Raw genomic sequence first — 19,776 nt, forward strand, 5'->3', positions numbered from 1 at the left:
AAAGAGCGAAGTTGGCAACAAAGTTCAACCTGGGAACTTTGGTGGCAAGATTGAAAGTTGACCACTTAACATGCTCAACCACCAAGCTGGCCAAAGATATATTGAAAGTGACAAGTGCCAAGGTTGAAAAAATTCTCTGCTACTGCGTGCAACCTCATTCTTGGCAATTGGAATGAGCATAGAAAATATGCTCCATAAGTTGCAAGACTTGCAACTTCAACTTCACACTTAACTGAGTGAGCTTGCACTTTATTTATTTTCCTTTATGTTCGGTACTCCTCTCCAGCCCCAGTGGGTACATAGTAATCCCACCCATTCTTTCACTTTGCAATGAGCTGGTGAGATTGCACATGTATTCTTTTCAATGTTGCTTTCACATCTGGCACTCAACTCTGCTTTGTGCTGCCCCCAGCAGGTATTCAGGGTTTAGTGTTTGATTTTTGATCTTTTCACCAAAGTTTCCAGGTTCAAGTCCCTGTCATGACATGGGTATTCTTTGTGAATGTCCCTTCATAAATTTCATCTAACCATAACTAATTATCACCACCACCATTACATCGAAGTTGCAGAAACGCAATGATAACACTGAATACGAAGTTATTAATTGTATCACACTGAAGCTGGAGGAAAGATGGCTGAGGCACTCTTGATCAGTTAAAATATGATTGCAATCATATACTTAATAGTGAAATTGGATAAAAAGATAAAAACAAATGATGTAGTTTACAAATATAAATTTAATGCAATTTGAAATTACAGTAATCAAATGTTTCAAAAATATCAACTAGTAAACAAAAGGAAAATAATAAACTTGTTGACAAGTATAATTACAAAAAAAAGTAATTTTACAATATTTTACATTTTTGTACTGCTGCAAGCAAAATGCTCATAAAAATATGTTCACTTGTGTATTCTTAATGAAAATGTTTTATTGAAAGTATACTAAGATAAAGTAATAACAGAAGTTATAAACTGTTTACACTAAATAAAGAAAAGCCTGTGACAAAGATTATAGAAGTTGATATGTCACAATGCAGGAGCAAATGACAAATTATCACAGCTGCTTTTTTCACATTTCATATCTCACTATACTTTTACTTGATAATACAATACATATTCAACAGCACCCTTCAAGTGGGGAAAAAACAAAACAAAAATGCACTATATGTCATGCACTTCTCATTGGTGCATGCCACTCTTATTTCTACAAATAAAAATAATAAGAGGAAGATAAAAGTGAAAAATGCTCTGTACACGAAATGGAGGAAAATTTTCAGTTTCCTTTAGAATTCTCATTTTGTATATGTTAATATAATATAATGAACAGTCATATTAAGTACAGTTTCTATCCCATAAGAATGCAATTGACAGTTGCTTATTTTATTTGCATCTTAGTAATTAGAGCACCGGTCGATGCACATTCCTTTGGATGAGGACGTTAGTGCATATTTTGTTAGATGGACTGTAGTCAGGGACATGCTTGGGTTGTAGCGACATAAATGACTTTGAATAGAGTTATTATAATCCAGAAGTGTAACTGATTGTGCCGCTGTTGTCATTTGATGGGACACTAAAAGATGTTAAAATGAGAAGGGAAAGAAAATGTAGTTAGTCAATAGTAATACAACATTAGGTAAAAGTTATATGAAAATATATGTTTCACTCAATTAAACACAGATGTGCAGATTGACAGAACATTGAATATGTTGTTTAGAATGAATTAGTTGTCAACAGTATAATACGAATTAATAAGAACTAAAAAAAATATACATAAAACTTAGGTCATTATGAGCACAACTTATTTGATGAAGTTTTACAACTATCAGGTTCGTTTTTGATGCTTTATGCCAGAAACAATCGATCAAACAAAGTTTTACATATAACACTACAATTTCTTGATCTCTGCAAATACAGGAAGAATAAGGTTCACTTGTATATTATGTAGAAAAAATATTGAATATTGTTCAACCAATATTCAGAAACATGTTGAGCACAAAAAAATCACAGACCAAGAAAAAATGGGAGAATTAAATGCATGTTAATTCCTTGCGCTGACATTCGTGTAGGGACTTGGAACCAAGACTGAAGAATTTACTGTTTATTAGCTGGCAACTGAAGGTATGGAGCTATATCATAGGTGGAACAGAAAGAACAACATCCAGTTATACCCCCTGTCTCAGATATCATGTTTATAATAGTGAAATATTTTGATTTTTGTTGCTGGGAAAGGAATTCTTGGTGTTTATCATGGTAGCATGGCAGAGGACCTATTGTGTTCCACAGATATGCTGAAACGTTAATCAAAAACAATTGTGAAAAAAAAAAGTTCAGTTAGTGAATTTATTTATGAGAATTACATTTACATTTCAGTGAAATAATACTAAAACTATGTTCCACTGCATACTCAGGCATATTACAACAATCATTTAGTATGATGAATTTAAAATACACTCCAATATTTTTTCCATTTTGAATTTGAAAATCACTCTAAAATGTATGAAAAATTTCAAAAATCTACTCTTCTGTTTTACTTTCATGTTAGATTTGCTAGAACCAGCAATAGTCAAAACACTGTGACAGGTACACATTATTACTATGATAATGATAAAAGTACAAACTGCAATGCTATGATAGAAATCTTGCTACGGTTTCACATAAAGGACCAACTGAAAAAACAATGAAAAACTGCAATATTATTTTGCAATTATAAGTATAATTAACATTAAAAAAAGTAAATGGTAAAGCTACATGAACTAGAATTATTTTCTGTAATTACTTCATAAGGCACAGCAATTGTGAAATTTTCATTTACTAACGGATGTAAATATACCATACGTATACAAAGTGAATACATTTCTATATTCACACTCACTCATTCATCAGTTCTGACATGTAATTTCACAAGTTGTGTTTAAGACTAACATTTATACTTCCACCTAACCTCAAAAATCTGAAAATCGGTGAGAGAACATATTGGTATCATTTTAATCCCTTTTTCACAGCCAATAATTTTCATATCATTATAAGGCATAAATATACTTCTTATCAGAGTTGGAAATCTCTTAAGTATGACTTTTGTTTTCCCCACTAGTTGTTTGGCTATGAGGTTTGTTCCTGGGTACGGCACACAAAAAAAAGTTCAGGTGTTTAAGAAATTTACTTCCTCACACACCTCCCAATAAAAGATTAACAAAGGTTTTAACACCTGCCCAAATAAATTATTTGGCAATTACAAATTTTCTTGTAAAAAATTACAGCTAAAAAACAAATTATCTCAATCTTTTGTGCAGGAAACATGAAATGAACAGTAAAAAATTGTTAACCTATTGGTGCATGAGATGCAGAATACATGTATTCAATGGTGTAGAATGGCCAGAAACTTATAATTTAATCTTTGTACCATTGTGCTTATTAGTGCACAGTAGGTTCCCTACATTTGCAACATATTAATTTCAAACTAACAATGGTGTAAAGAATGGCTGATATGATAAGAGTAGCAAAGTTTCGCTTAATTCCTCCTCAACACTCAAATTAAAACTTTAATTTGTTGTTTTTTATCTAGTAGGTTTCTCAAGTTGAACAAGTGTGCTCATTTTAGCATAGACCCCATTGCTGATCCACATATATTTTCAAGTTTGAGTTACTGTCTGCATATCACAAGAAGAAGAATCTTTGTGGTGCACTTATGAGCTACTGTCAAGGTCTTTCCACCAATTTCAAGCCATTGTCAAACTTTCTCCTCTATTAGTAAACTTGCTGATGTGGTAAGCATGCATAGATACATTGAATTATAATTTGCCAGAGAATTTTTGTAAGTTTTAGGCTTCAGAGGGCAAAAAACTGCCACTCTTCACTGGTACAAGCGCATGGAGCAGACATCACATTTAAAATTACAAAAATGGTGTGAAGCTCACTTCATCAGTGTTTCAACCTTGAGGTTGTTTTGTAAATAACAGTTGATATTTACCTCATGTAAATTTGAACTGTATACAATCTGTATTATATATTTTGTTGCACTATCAAGGTTTTAATTTGACTGTCCCTCGTACTATCAAGACATATTTTAGAACTAAATAAAAATACTGGTTATTCCCATTAGAATTTGTACTACACAAAGAAATAGCTTTCCGAAGCTGTTTAATGTGACCTATCATTTATATGGACTCTTTCCAATGTGTATGCCTAACATGTCACCAAGTAAAGATATTGTGCAAACTTATAGTAATATTGTCATACATGCCTTAATGAATGACATTGGTCACAACACAAATAATCAATCTCTACACACTTATATTTTAAAGGAGGAAATTATTGTGAGGGTCACTGCTATTATAACAAAGACTGGAAAGTAGTAGACTAGTAACCTAAATGTACTTTTGAATGTTACATGTGGAATCAGGCATTTATTTTTATTATTAGAAAAAAATCTAATTTAGCTAATTAAGATATAACACCAAACGTCATTGCACAGAAAAAATTGACCAAGTGGTAATTTTTCTGTTGAATTATCCTGTACTGGCTGTAGATGTAATTATTTAGAACATAAATCTTGCTAATTTTCAACTTTATTTTTTCAGTATCCTCCAAAGCAACATAATTCAGTAAATTGAAAAAGAATGCAATACAAGAACATTAATATGTTTTTGGTGAAAGCTAATATGCAGTGCATAATGTTGAAATTTTATTTTCATATCCTTTGTAAGACTATCATGGAGTAACATGTGAGGTATCTGTACATTAGTGAGTAACTCGTTAGCCCATTGATTAAGTTTTCCTTTAAATGTAGAGTCAAACTGAGGAAAAGAAAAAGAAAAGGATGCATATTTTATGTTAGGAAAATTTCAAGAATAACTAAATTTTGAGAATAGTAGTAATAGAATAAAATCCTGTTCTTTTGAACTGGTAAATAAAATGGCACACATAAATATGATTATTCTTATATAAAGACCTGGGAAAATTCATAAATGAGGTTTGTTTACATGCGCCTTGAAGGAGTTCCTTACAATTTGCAATGGAATTACCATAAAACTATTTGAAATTCAATATTTTGACACTAAACAATGATAAATATGATTATGATGTTTCAGGTTGCGTGATGAGGTACTGCCTGAAGGAATTTCACAGGAACTCTGCTGCTCTTAACTGTAGTGCCACAATGAAGGACATAGAGAACGTAAATTACACTAAAAATTGCTCAGCAAGTCAGAAAACACTTCGCTACATAACATATATGTGCATAATCCTACACCACTGAATACAGAAACTATACATGTACAAAGTAAGGCCATGTTGGACAATCTTTTCTTTGTGGCACTTGATACGTTTTCACATTTTAAAAACACAACTCATTTTTTACAAGTGCTACAATGAAATGGAAATATAACTTGATTGGAAATGTCTTTATGAACACAGTATACCCAAAACTGAGCCTGTCAATTTCACTTTGGGAGGAATGGAGGAGTTAACAGCCATTATTATCACACAGTACAATGGTGGCAGTGATTAGCACTCAGGCACTCCTGGTTTGAGTAACATGTTCATTGCTCTAGTGAGTACACACACCTGTTTTTTTTTTTTGTTCTGGCAAAGGGCAGCATATACTCTTCTCCTTCATGAATCATGAATTCCGAATGGCAAAAGTTAAAAAAATACCACTGTATATATCGCAAATAACAATAAACTGAAGGAGTTATTCTCAGAACTTGAATTGAAAACTGAAATTGCAGGGGGAAAGGTATGTGGGGAAAAAAATATGCATCCTGTATCTAATGTCATTTTACTGATACAATGCATCATATTGCAAATACATGTCCTCCAGTTCACACAGCTCATTGATTTCCTTCTCTGACAAGAGTAAGGTATTATTGCCAGCATCGAGACCATTGTAAAATTTATGGAATGTCAACACTTCGTTACTTGCATTCTTTAAAACATCCTTCCTTCTGTTATAGTTGCTCATCAAGTTCTGCAAACTATTGTGATATTGTTGCCTCAAAATTTGAACAGCTGCAAGTTGACTGTTGTACAAGTTCCTGAGAGATATTGGATCCCCCCTTGATGCAAACTCCAGAAGTGTCCTGTCGTGGTCTTGTTGTGCGCAGAGCTTAACCAATCGTCTCTGATGATCCACTTCCACCTCATGTTTGACAAGTGACATATCTTGTTCCAACTTCTCTAGCTGTTTATCAAAGACTAACTCTACAGACAGTGTTCTCTGCCTCTTTGCTGCAGGTGTGTTTTCATAAGTATTTTTCCTTTTATATCCCTGGTTTGGACTGTGAGTTTTGTTTGTAGGAATCTTCTGCCCAGGGAAATATTTCTTCCTGTATGCAAGGTGAGTCAGATCTTGGTTTGGGTCCGGAATAATCAAATTTCTCCATCTTTCACGGATTGCACGATAGCGTTCCTCGTCGCTTTCTAATTTTCTCAACAGTTCCCATTCAGGGTCATTGTTGTCTTGATTTTCATCAGGATTTTTACTTACAAAATATTCATTTCCTCTCGGTTTTGGTTTCTCATCTTCCTTGCTTCCAGAGACTTTCCTCGGAGTAGCCAGTTCCTCTTTCAGATCTACTGGTCCTGAATTCCCTTTCACTTTTGTTTCATTTACCACCTCTCTTTCTTCTTCTTTCTTTATTTCAGTTATGCCGTCCACTGACGCTGCCAATTGGCATTCCTTGCCTTCTGGGAAAACTTTGATATTCAGTTCTCCTCCACTTGCTACTGCAATTTCTCGTTGTTTATCAATGTTAATATCTTGTGCATCGTTGCGTATACCAATCCAAACATTACCTCCAGGAGTACAGGAAACTTCTCTTCCCTTCAATTCGCCTGAAAATCTAGAACTAACAGGGGTGCCATTAAACTTGCACAAATTTTGCCCCACTTTCGGGCTAGATGTACCTAACTCTGCTGCTGTTTTGGCATCACCTTCTTGGCTTGTAGGAACACTGTCAACGTCACTGAAATCGCTTACTTGATCCAAAATAATATAACTCCCTCCAGTCTCACTGCCAGATTCTTCTTCAGATTTCACCAAATTAGTAACAACATTTTTTGGTTTTGTACTACTGCATGTGAGTTCTGCAGTCTTGTCATGATTTGAAGAATACATTTCATTTGATTCATCTCCTTGGGTATCAGAGCTGCTTGTCTGGCCAACCTCATCTACTAGAACAAACTGCTTGCAATTTCTCTCATCTAACCCATTCAGACACTTGCGAATTGATCTGTATTTTGAATCTTCATTTTTGATCTCTTTGTCCTTCGTAAGGTTCTCATCTCCCTGGCTGGATGAAGATTCCTTTCCTTGAGAACTTGGAACAAGGGTGTCGTCATCCGATTCCAAGGCTTCGTCTTGATCAGTTAGCAATGTGCGATCTTCTGCAAACATAGAATCATCACTCAAGTCATCAGCAACATTCTCAGGTCGTAAAAACTTCCTGGGAGCAATTGATGCTACAGGAGTGGATGATGCGATTCTGTCTGTAACCAATGATAAACTTCTATCACAAGAAGATTCCAAAGAATTAAAAAAATTCTTTGAAGTTTGCGCTATTGGTGTTTTTGGAGCATCCTGAACTGATGTGCTTGGTGCATCAGAAACCTCAGTATTTGAACTGCTGTCAATTTCACCCAGTGTGTCCAACTCAGCTGTAAGTCCTAAGAGTGTGGATTCTAACTTACTCAGCTCTGCCTCAAAACTGTCATCCGCTGCATCTATGGTTATTGTTAGTTCGGCGGAACCGTACTCTGGTGAAGTGGAACATTCTTCACACACAACATCCCCAGCAATACTGGAATTCAGACCGCAAGCAATGCAGGGGTCTTCTCCCCATTCTGAACTACCACCCTCCCCTGTTATGTTATTTTCAAGTGTAGCCATACTGAACGAATGTTTGCTATATTACTTTAGGTTAGCATGTGACAGAAACAAAAGGCTTCTCAACTTTGTCAAGCAGTTGTTTCTCATGAAGCGTGGCAAAGATACTATATCTAAAATAAAACAATAAAAAAAATACTACAGAAAACTACACATGAATATCCCTTGCTGCCATTTTGATGAAGCAACACAAGTAAACAAAGGTTCCATATAATCAGAGGTTTAGTCCTATCTGTTTCATACACACAGCATCAAGTTCCGAGAACAACATTAACACTATTCACATGAATATAGCAATGGTCAAACTTGTTTAATACATCAGGCTGAGACACTCTTCAAATCCAGCACTGTCCTTAATACAGTTCTTGCCTTTACATCATTTGCTGTTGCAAATTCCTGTAATACAAGACAATGGGTAAATATTTAAGGCTCAATACATTTCTCAGCACAAACATTGACACTTACAATCAGGGGTAGTTAAAAAAAAAAAACCAGGCACCATCTCCCTTTTTCTCAGGAGCCAGCATATTTTTTATTTATGGGCTAGAAAGTCAGGAAGCTCATTAAGATACGATACACATTTATGTGACTTTAAAACACTAATATATGAATTAATATAAGACAGGATTAAAAGTAGATTCATTCTTGTGCAGGAGTGGCCTTCCTAAAGAATACATTCTAATAAATGGCTGACACTACCATAGTGCTGCAGTTATAATGCCACTTTTATTATTCTGATTTAATTATAAACATGATGCAGAAAACAAACGAACATTAAAAAACTTACTTATTAAAAGAAAAAAGGCAAAGAAAATTTCCATAAGTGAACTCAAAATATATGCATAACAATTCAATTTCAAAATTCAGATGTCACAATAAAATTTTTCAGGCACTATGCAGACAGAGTGCCTCGTATTTGTCTACCCCTGTTTATAATTTGAGTTTCCTTTAAAATAAAAGAAAATGTTTCTCAATGAAGCTGAAATCAATCCTGATTTCTTTTCTTTGCAAAGCATTGATGTGGAAACTTTACAATACTAAAGGTAAAAAGGTAAAGTGCTGCCCTGTGCATAGCACCACGCCATGAAGGCATATAGGGGGTGTGGGGGTAACGCCCCACACTTTCTTGATCCGGTCGTGAGTGGGGGTGATGTGATCAGCATCACGCCCCTGACCGCCTTTACAATACTAGTAATACTATTAATATTCAATTTTCGAGTGTTAGATATATTTCATTTTTTCAGATTTGACACATTCTCAGGGTTTCCACATGAACTCTAGAGTACTCATTACATAGTACATTACCATTTTGAAACTATTTTTGAAATGTCTTCTCCATATCCCCACCTTTTTATATTATTATTAGCCATGGGACAGATTAATTGGCACTTGGTATTGTCCAATATAGGCAAATGTTGTATCAGTAATGTTACTGATTTAATATATTTATAAATAGTCTGTAATTTAGCACAGAATTCTGCAATTTTGTTATTATTTGTATGAATAAAAGTAAATGTCTAAATATGCAGTTCCTTCATTCTATCGGTTACATATATTAAGGAAGTGAATGAACAATTAGTGTTCTTCAATGAACATTTGTAATTTTATGCTGCAATCAATAGAATATTGATTATGTGGTATATTTTGTATGCACATTCATTGGCACCCATTGCTCCATTACATTAATTTCCCAGAGATTTCTATTTTTTACTTAATTCATTGAATTCCCAGGTTTCCCAGATGTGTTGGGAACCCTGATTTTCTGTACACATGTTCCCACAATTATTCAGACAGGCATAAATTTGTATAAACTCTGGTATAAAAACAAATTCACTAGCAGATCTTCTGTTGAATAAACATGACTTACAAAAATAATAAAATCATTAAACATGATTGACATAAAATTTTATATTCAGTCTGAAAATTTGATTCAACATAGTTATTCAGACAACAGCTGTCATTCATTGAGTAAAAGTTCTATCAATGCAATAAACTGATTTATTGAATTAGGTAATTTTACTTCGTTTTCTGCCACTTTCTGTCTAATCACAACAATGAGGATGAGTGTTGATAACATGAAATTGACGAAGGGGCACTCACAAAGAACATCCATGTCCAGGCTGGGATGTGTACCCAATGGAATAAACTTTGAATGGTAAGACAGAAATTCCACTAAAGATTCATGTAGGGTAACCAGTCAGTGCTTGCACAGATAGCAAAGATTGATTGCTTTGCTTTATTTTACTTCGCTTCTTGTGCCACTTTTGGCTAATTTGCGAAGATGGGTATGAGTGATGACATGATGAAAGGACACTCACAAACAACCATACCCAGGCCAGAATTCGAACCAGGGACCCCTGGGATCATAGTGTGATGTGCCACAGGGTCGGCAGATAGCAAAGAAAATGGGTTACCAAGAAAGGGACCACAACTTCGAGCAGTGACAATGGTAATTTCCCTCCAAGCAAGCTACAGGGTTGGGAAATTATACATAAAACTACCAGATATGTAACATACACATAAAAAGGTTAAAGTCTGTAAAACACAAATCCAGAGATTTTAATACCCTGCGGTTTCAAGATGAGGCCGAAGCCTAATGTACGTGCATTTAGTGCTCCAAAATTTCAACTGTTTATGGGTTGTTTGGGTGCTGCTGTGTTTTACTTGTGATGTGGACTCGAAGTATTGCAAGAGAAGAAATGCTGGATAACTGCAAGTGTGTGGGGGACTGGTCGTTTAGTTGCAGGTGATTCTCTTTCTCGGCCATGGGTTTGGATCGGAGCCTCGTGTGGACAGCTTCCAGAAGTCGCAAGAACAATGCCACCTGCCAGCCGCGTGGCTTGGCACAGCACTGTCTATTGTTGGTTGCATTCGCCCTTCAGCTGGCAGGCGACAATCATGTCAAGCCCAGTCCCCAGGCGGTTTACCGTGAAGTATGTGCTTTCCATATATATTATCAAAATGTGCAAAGTCTAAGTAAAATGGCTATTGTAGTGAATGTAACGAGTACGATGTGATTGATTTCAGTGAAGTGTGGTTCAATGCAGTGGCGGCTGGCCAAGTGCAACAAGTGCAGATGTTTTCACCTAATTTTCAAATTAATATTGACATTTTTCATTTGTTTGTTAAATTAAACTATTTCCCAGCAGAACGCACACGATAATACTCAAATAATATGCCGCTCGGCGCTACGCACGTGAAGAGTTCGTCGTAGCATAAAGAAACCAAGGGCAGACGCCGCCAGGTTGCGGAAGACTTTAGCCGGTTGTCATGGGAACAGTAACGTCACCTAGCATTGGCCTTGAACGGGTGTCGCCTTGTAGGTGCAGCAGTTCTCTCGTCGACAGAAAACATTGCATCCAGTGGTTGTGGCAAAATCGTTGCGTTCTCGCGAGATCTTGTGTTTCGCGTTTCCTATCACGTGTTGAGCTGTGGTTTGTACAATGAAGCCAGTAAATGACTTAGTGTGTAATTTGTTACAGACACCATTTTCCAGATGGATGGATGAAGACAAAAAAGACGTTTTAAATTGTGGGTGGCCCACTGACATTCTTCAAATATCAGTTAAGCGAGAGAAGAAAAAGGCAGGGAAATCGTACAACATTAAATTTAAAAGTTCCTGGTTTGTCGACTTTCCTTGGTTGTGTAGTAGTCGATATTTGCAATCGTTGTTCTGCTGGCCTTGTTTACTGTTTAGCAACAAATACAATGTGTGGAATAAAGAAGGGTATAACGATTTTGTCAATATAATGCGTTATCTGCATAAGCACAATGATTCGGTGGAACATTTAAAGTGTAAGTTACAATTCAAAGTTTTTTTAAAAAAAACAGGAATACCATAGCAGATGCCCTTCAAAAAAATAGTAGGCTTTTAAATGTACGATTGAATAGGCTTTTCCTACAATTAATAGTTGACGCAACGCTGTATTTATGTAAACAATAACTTGTGTTCAGGGGTCACGATGAAAGCGTGTCTTCCGTAACGCAACTCCCATGCTGCGTTTGGGATCGAACCAAGAACCTCTAGATTGAATCGGGTGATATAGTTATTTCTCATTCATCTCTCAGATGGTTATCACTCGCTTGGCCTAAATGTGATAAATGCAAGAGGTTACCTTTTGAAGGAATGGCGATAGAAATTAACTTAGATTAGATATGGGTTTTATACTCTCCATGACTGAACCGATATGGATTGGTTAAGAAAAGGATATTAGTTGCCTTACAAATATATGAAGATTGTTCCTACGCTTGTCCTCTCAACTATCACTTGTCTGACCTCCCTGTCAGACATCGAATCTATCACACACCATCGTCCAATAATCGTTCTCCACTTTGCTTTTCCTCTCACAATCCGCAGACCTTACTCTCTCTCCTATTCTCGCCAACTGATCTCACCTCCTGACAATCCCAACACTCACCTAACGTTTGCCTAATTGCTTATTCTGCATTCCTTTCTCTGCTTCCTGCTATGCTAAGACTTTATACTTCTTACCCAATACCTTGGGTACGATACGCTTCGCTTAATCGTGGGAATTTCAAGGAACTTGTTGCATTATTAATATCGAGAAATTCGTTAGAAATACAGAACCATTACAAGAAAATAAAAAAATGTGTTAAGACATTACAAAACGAACTCATTGCATGCATTTCTGAGTACTTACAGGAATATGTTAGGAATTAAATTAAAGCTTCAGGTTTTTTTTCTGTTCAAGTGGATGACAACACAGATATTTGCCAGATATCACAGTGCTCCATTATTGTGAGATATGTTAATGAAGAGGGGAAACTGGTAGAACGATTTTTAGTTGTTTTTTTTTACGTAAGCGCTGATAGGTCTGTAGAAACACTCTTTCATTTGTTAGACGGTGTATTGAAAGAGTTTGATTATGAACGTAAATTAGTTGCGCAATGCTACGATGGTGCAAGTGTAATGTCACGGCACTTAAACGGACTGCAGAAAAGAATTAAGGATGAAGCACCTCAAGCAATGTTTGTCCATTGTTTAGCCCATCGGCTAAATATAGTTCTGAAACAAAGTTGCAATAGCAATTCAAAATGCCACATATTTTTTTTCGAGTATAGGTGGTTTTCCAAATTGTTTTCACAAATCGGCCAAACGAACACACGTTCTTGATTCAGTTTTGGCCAAAAGAATCCCAACTTTAACTGAAGCGAGGTGGAGTTCGCATTCCAGACTCATTCGTGTGATCATTGAAGACTGGGACAGGCTGAAACATGTATTTAAAATAATTATGGACGATCCAGAATCTGATGAAAAGGCGATTCGATCAAGCAATGGTTTTCTTCATGAAATGAACAGTTTTCCGTTCACTTTCCTGGTCGTAGTTTTCAATGACATTTTTAGTATGACTGACGTTCTTTTCGATGTTCTTCAGAAAAGATCGTTGGACATCAGTTTCTACATGGCTAAAATCAAGAGTACGACTGATATTCTAACGGCAAGAAGGAACGAACAATATTTCGGTACATTGTTTGAAAACACAGCCAAACTCACGAGTGTGACTACCGGAAGACAACATTCAGAAGTTTTCCTTAATTATAGAATCCTCTACTTCGAAATACTTGATATTTTGATGCAAATAAGTGTTTGGTTTCAAGACTGTGACAAATTGAAGTTGATTTGCCTTGTAGACACATCGAAATTTCAAACACATTCCATTAATTTCCCCTCCGATGCACTATGCCAGCTACAACAGTGTTATCCCCAAATATTTAATAAGCCTCAGAAGAACACCTGAAGAAGTTCTTCATTCTTTGAGAGCAAATCGAGATGTATTCGAGGAAACTTACAAACTCTTCTCCATGGTCGAAAAAATACCCTCAACCAGTGCATCAGTGGAAAGGAGTTTCTCGTGCCTCAAGAGAATAAAAACCTACTCAAGAAGCTCGACATCACAGAACCAACTTTCATCTTTGGCGAACATTTCAATCAAAAAGGAGCTCTTGAACGAACTTATTGAATGTCACCCCTTCCATGAAGACATTATCGATAGATTTGCAGCACTGAAAGATAGAAGGATCGATTTCATCTACAAAACGTAGAGTCAAGCATGATTCAGTCCAACTTACTATTTTCATTGCCTATAAATGTACTTCTTCACCTGTTATTTTAGGCACGAGCCGCTACTGGTTAATGAAATGATCAGCGATAGTGAATTACCCCTGAGTGAGTTTCAGGTATTCCTCGACGATAAGAGGTGCACATGAAGGCAGAGTTACGTTACTGGTAAACAACATCTGGATCTGAAAACTCCATGCGAGTTAGTGTGGACTCAGGTAAATATAGGCTCACATAAACTCTTAATAGGCTGTTTTTATAGACCCCATAAATCTTGCACTGCAACCTTGTCAACATTATTAGATTCTGTGCTAAATGCTATGAACGAAACTGACATTGTTCTGATGGGCGATTTTAACCTTCATATAAAATGGTCATCTTCGAACTCTGGCCTCAGCACAGACAATGATGACAGGTGGTTTTTATCATTATATCAAAGCAATTGGATTTCATCAATTTATAGATTCCCATCTAGATGCAAAGAAGCTCTCAACCTGCTGCTCTCACTATAAATTCACCTCCATTAGGAGGCAAATATATTGACATAAAAGCAATTAAAAGAGTTGCAACTCTTGCACCGAGCATTTTGATTAGTGAAAATAACTGCTATAATTTTATTTCAAAATATATTATCCATAAATACTGATCCGAATTGGATCAAAGATTGATTCTCCTGCACGGATACCACTATGATGGTACTGCAGAAATTGCTTTCTAACCTCACAAATGATAATTAATTAAGATGTTGGACTAAGACTGCGAGCAATAAAATTACCCAAGTATGCTGATTTTTGCACTGTATTGCAATGATTAGTTGATTGGATTTGTATTAAGGCCCACAATATGCACAGAGACCTTCAGTTTCTAGTGAATTCCCAACCAAACCACTTAATGAAATGTTATACCTACCTCGACAGGGGATGGAAGTTAGGACCCCTTGATATCAGGTTTACGGCTAGACTATTGGAGCTGCGAGCCCAATTTTGATTTTAGCATTTAAGAATCAGGTAGTCTGTGTACTCTTTGATTCTTTATCATCGTATTTATCCCTCTCGAATATTTGCAGCGATAAGAATAGATAGAGGAAACCAATGAGAGAACATCGCTAACACTCGTGCAATTGTCGGTACTCCAATGAAGAACTAACAAACAGAAAAGAAACATAATACTTCTTTAGATTTTGAACGTTGTCCTACTTATTCATGTAAAATTCATTTGTCACAACTGCTAGACCTATTCAGAAACTGTATATACCAACAACCAAAGAACAATGCTACTGAATACATTCACCTACCAGACACGCAACAGATTTAGTAGCAAGTATGGCGACTCAATTGGCCAATTACTTAGTATCAAATAAATGATCAGTGGGCACTGTTTTCCAGGGCATATCTTCAGCTGTTCTCCCCCTATTTAATTTTACAACACATCATAAATAAAGTAACGTTGCGATGTAACCGAACTAGAAAATGTATTTGAACATTGAACTTTCCTCTATAAAGGAAAAAAAGTTTTCAATAGAAACGCATCTACCGTATTACAAAAATCTAGGGGGCTACAGGAGGGGGGAGGGGACTGAGGCTTTTTTTGGGGGGCCTTCAGCCCCCTGACAGTATCCATGAATAAAGGACATATTTGGAGAATATACCGGGAGTATCTCAGATTGCTTTCAAATTCGGCATACTCACTAATTTTGGCATCCTAACCACGAATCTGCAGTTAAAAATTGGCGGTCACGTCTAGAAAATGCGAAATAAGTAGAAATAATGGGGTCCGTGAACAAAGTAAACACCGGTGATTTATGAAGGAAACAACAATTTTTTGCAATGATTAGCGTTCAAAAACTATGTTTATGAATACCCTGAATTTTAACTATGATTGCCTAACCTAACCTTACGTGAATGGTTTGTGGGGCGACGTGAATTGTTCGTGCGGCAAGCATGTTTTCCACATTTACTGAAGATGCCATATTGTAAAGCAACGCTCCATGGAACGGATAGCAACATACTTGTTTATTGTTGTATAATATTAAGCTGATTAATTTCTGCAGAACTTACATAAAACTAAGGATTGGAGTGTGATTTTACATCCAGAGTGGTTGCGAAAATTTATGCTTACCACTACTAATAAAAATATGCATACAAAATTACCTTTCATCAGTTGGACCTAACAACCTCTTTGGTATTAAAAATAATTGGCATTAATTTCCTTGACAGGACAGCTGTTTCTATACAAATTTTATTGATATTAATTAGACCTATGCTAGATAATGAATACACCTGTTCATGTAATAACAATAACATGTAATGATAGCATAACAATAATTATTAATGGGCCAATTTTAATATTATTGCTAATCTATTACTTTGGAACGACTCAAGATGACTGGACCCCTCTCCGATTGTCTTCATATTTTGCATACTCACTAATTGAGGCCTCCTAATCACGAATCTGAAGTTAAAAGTTGTCGGAAACGTCTAGAAATTGCAAAATAAGCGAAAATAAGGCATTCGTTTTCGGAATGAAAACAGTCTATTTTCGCAAAATTATTTGTTTCACAAGGAAATATATATATATTCCTGAGGTAAAATTGCCAAAGCCAGGAATCTGATTTCTTAAAATTTACAGGAGAAAGTACTTACGGAATTGAGTTTCTGTGTAATTTCGGAAGGTCGTAGAAGTGTTTTCTCACATTTTTTAAATGTATTTGGCCGCTAATTCATGTATTTTTCAATAATAATGTCCGTCCGATGCACGAAAGCTGTTGCTTGCATTTCCATCCATGTACTTGAACTGGATGTTGCGAACATCTGATGACATAATCTCTGGTAAGTGTTTCCAAACACACAGTCTTTTCACAATATTGCCCAACCTAAAGCAACCTAAACTTACCATGATGGTGCGTGGGGCTATCGTGAATGGTTTTTGGGGCTATTCATGGATGGTTATACGATCCAGAATGGTTTTTGGGGCTATGCGTGAATGGTTTTTGGAGCTATGCGGGAATGGTTTTCAGGGCTATGCGGGAATTTTTCTCTTAAGAAGGTAGAAACACTGCTTTGCCGTTTGAAACACAACGCTAGTCAAGATATGCCTGCCATTTTGAGTGTTCAGGAAGCAAGAAAAGAACAAACAATAATTACTCGATATGTCGACAATAGATACTAATTTCATTAAAAAAAAAAAGCGAAATCCCTTGTTAAACAATCTCTCGCAAAGCAGAATAAGTAAGTACGAATGTCAACAATTACAGAATAAACGAGTTACAGCCGATTCCTGGCTTTGACAGTTTTGCCATTCCTGATACTACCACGACACCAAATTTTAACTATGTTTGCATAACCTAACTGAAACTAACCTAACCACACATCAATGGTTCGCAATTATTTTGCAATTTCTAGATCCTGATACTAAAAGACGGTAAAAGTTTACTATCCGTCGGACACCTATAACTTCTGAGTTTTCGTCAATATTTGACATTCGTACCTACCTATCTGCTTCGCTGAACATTCCGTGGATGGTTTTTGGGGCTATCCATCCCGGAATCTGTGCGAAATTTAAACAAAAAAATTATTCTCGTTTCAAATTTTTGACTCAAATTTCCCATCAATTCCAGGCTCCGCTCCTGGGGTAATTGACCTACCACCCACAACCGCTAACACGGACACGCCCCCGCTCCGCTCTGGCTCCCAGGCTTATTCTATAGACTCCCTGTTAAAGGCATGTTAGAAATTGGCCGGAGTCACCTGCCCCCAAATGAGCCCCAAACTTTTAAATTTGAAGAAATTTGAAGTTTTCCAGGATACGGAAAACTTACCTGAATTTCACACAAAACACCTTCCCGATGTTAGACAATACTACAGGAATTTATTACGGTAAGTAGTTTCTTCTGTAGAAATGAAGAAATCTGTCTGACGGATAGTAAACAAGTACCGAAACTACTTACCGTAATACATTCCTGTAGCATTATATGTGTCGTGGATGCGTGGTAAAATTGAGGTTAAGTTTTCCGTATCCTGGAAACGGATTTCTTCAAATTTAAAAGTTTGGTGCTCATTTGGGGGCAGGTGACTCCGGCCAATTTCTAACATGCTTTTAACAGAAAGTCTATAGAAATAGCCGGGGAGCCAGAATGGAGGCGGGGCCCCGTTAGCGGTTGGGGGCAGTAGGTCAATTAGCCCAGGGGCGGAGCCCGGAATCGGTGGGAAATTTCAACTTGAAAATTTTAAACGAAAATAGTGAAGAATTGCAATTACTTTGATCAAAAAAACGTCAATACAGCTTAAGGAATGTTCCGGAGGCAGATAGGGATAACATTATAGTATAGGGGAGATGGATTTCTTCAAATTTACAGGAGAAAATACTTACGGAAATCATTTTCTGTAGCATTGTGGAAGTTCGTGAATGTAGTTTTCATCCATTTTAATGCGAATACATGTTGTTTTCTGTGAAAATCTCTGTCCGACATGCTGTTTCTGCTGCCGCCATTTGCTTTCTGCATGAGAGCACAATGTTCCATTCGTTATGATGATGTAACCACATAGTCAGTATTTCAAACCCGCTGTGTTTTCCCTAGAACATGACGTTTTGAGTATTTTTTATTTTTTTTAACTATGCTTACCTAACCTAACTCAACCTTATGGGAAAATGGTTTTTGGGGCTAACGTGAATGGTTTGTGGGGCTAACGCCAATGGTTTTGCGAGGTATTAGCATAATTTCAAATCCGGGCACGAAAGTAGGTATTTTCCGGTGAACGAGGTTGCAAAACTGCATAAATCGACAAAACACCCTGAACCAGTACGCTATCGCCTGCCATAATGTGTTACAGAATCGAAATAACAAGTAACAGTAAGTACTCGTAAATGTAAGAAATAGACATTATCTTAGAAATGCATTATTTCACCTTAGGAAATGTTCCGCATTCCAAAATAGTACGTCAGCAATGTAAAAAAGTGCGAAATATATGATTTATAGTGTCTCCCCCATACTATAATAGTACCCAGATATAGGTAAGTACGAATGTCAAAAATTGGCAATACGAAAAAATTACAGGTGTCCGCAGAATAGTAAATTTTTACCATTTCTAGACGTTTCCGACAAATTTCAACTTCAGATTCGTCATTAGAAGGCCTCAATTAGTAAGTATGTCAAATATGAAGAAAATCGGAGAGGGGTTCGGTCATCTTAAGTCATACCATTAATTGTAAACTTCGGTTATTATTATTATTACAAGCAAGACACTTGGTTTGGACTCATCCCGAAATATAGTTCATACCATGGATATATTTCGTCGTGGATAAATAGAACATTTCTTGCAATCTCCTCTAGGAATTAAGCGTTAATATTCGTAGTAACTTATGATTTTGTTACTATAATTTAAAGTGCACTAAATGAGAAATAATTGGCACGTAGGACTAACGGATGGATAACCCGTGTGCGTAAAGCTGTCAAATCTTTTGTTAATAGAGAAATCAAATATTGTGTCAGTATGTACTTTTCAATCCAGTTAGTTTAACATTTTTTGTTAAGTTATACATCACAAACACTTAACTTACATCATCTATTTCATCTTTGTACATTAAACATGAACAATATCTTTAATGCCTCAACATTCGCCAAATCTTTAAAAACTTCACAACTTATTGGATTAAACACAGAACTATCTTAACACAAAGTGTCCTACACTGAAGGCAAGGAATGAAATTCCGTGCCTGATAAAGAATAGCACCCCGTCGGGAGAGAAAGAAAATACCAGTGTTTCAACATCGTACACAATCTCATCGTATTTCTTAAAATATAACATGTCTCAAACGA

The 19,776-nt window shown here is 36.3% G+C and overlaps 1 protein-coding gene across 2 annotated transcripts; it reads right to left on the minus strand.

The window, feature by feature from the left end:
* Positions 1–790: 790 nt before the first annotated feature.
* LOC146000432 (uncharacterized) lies at positions 791–19,615 on the minus strand. Of its 2 annotated transcripts, none has more exons than XM_083138052.1 (2): positions 19,518–19,615; positions 791–8,278 (listed from the first exon to the last, which is right to left on the minus strand). In XM_083138052.1, exon 2 carries the CDS (start codon positions 7,883–7,885, stop codon positions 5,777–5,779), a length of 2,109 nt encoding a protein of 702 aa, XP_082994178.1. In that variant the 5' UTR covers positions 7,886–8,278; positions 19,518–19,615; the 3' UTR covers positions 791–5,776. The 2 variants fall into 2 exon arrangements, with proteins under 2 accessions (XP_082994178.1, XP_082994179.1); XM_083138053.1 differs by lacking the exon at positions 19,518–19,615 and adding an exon at positions 19,238–19,368.
* Between the last annotated feature and the right edge of the window lie 161 nt (positions 19,616–19,776).

This window comes from Lepisma saccharinum, chromosome 16 (assembly GCF_977018435.1).
Source record: "Lepisma saccharinum chromosome 16, izLepSacc3.1, whole genome shotgun sequence".
NCBI lineage: Eukaryota > Metazoa > Arthropoda > Insecta > Zygentoma > Lepismatidae > Lepisma > Lepisma saccharinum.

Bases quoted from the DNA above. Each gene is read 5' to 3' on its own strand.
- LOC146000432 (XM_083138052.1), bottom strand. From the start codon at position 7,885: ATGGCTACACTTGAAAATAACATAACAGGGGAGGGTGGTAGTTCAGAA.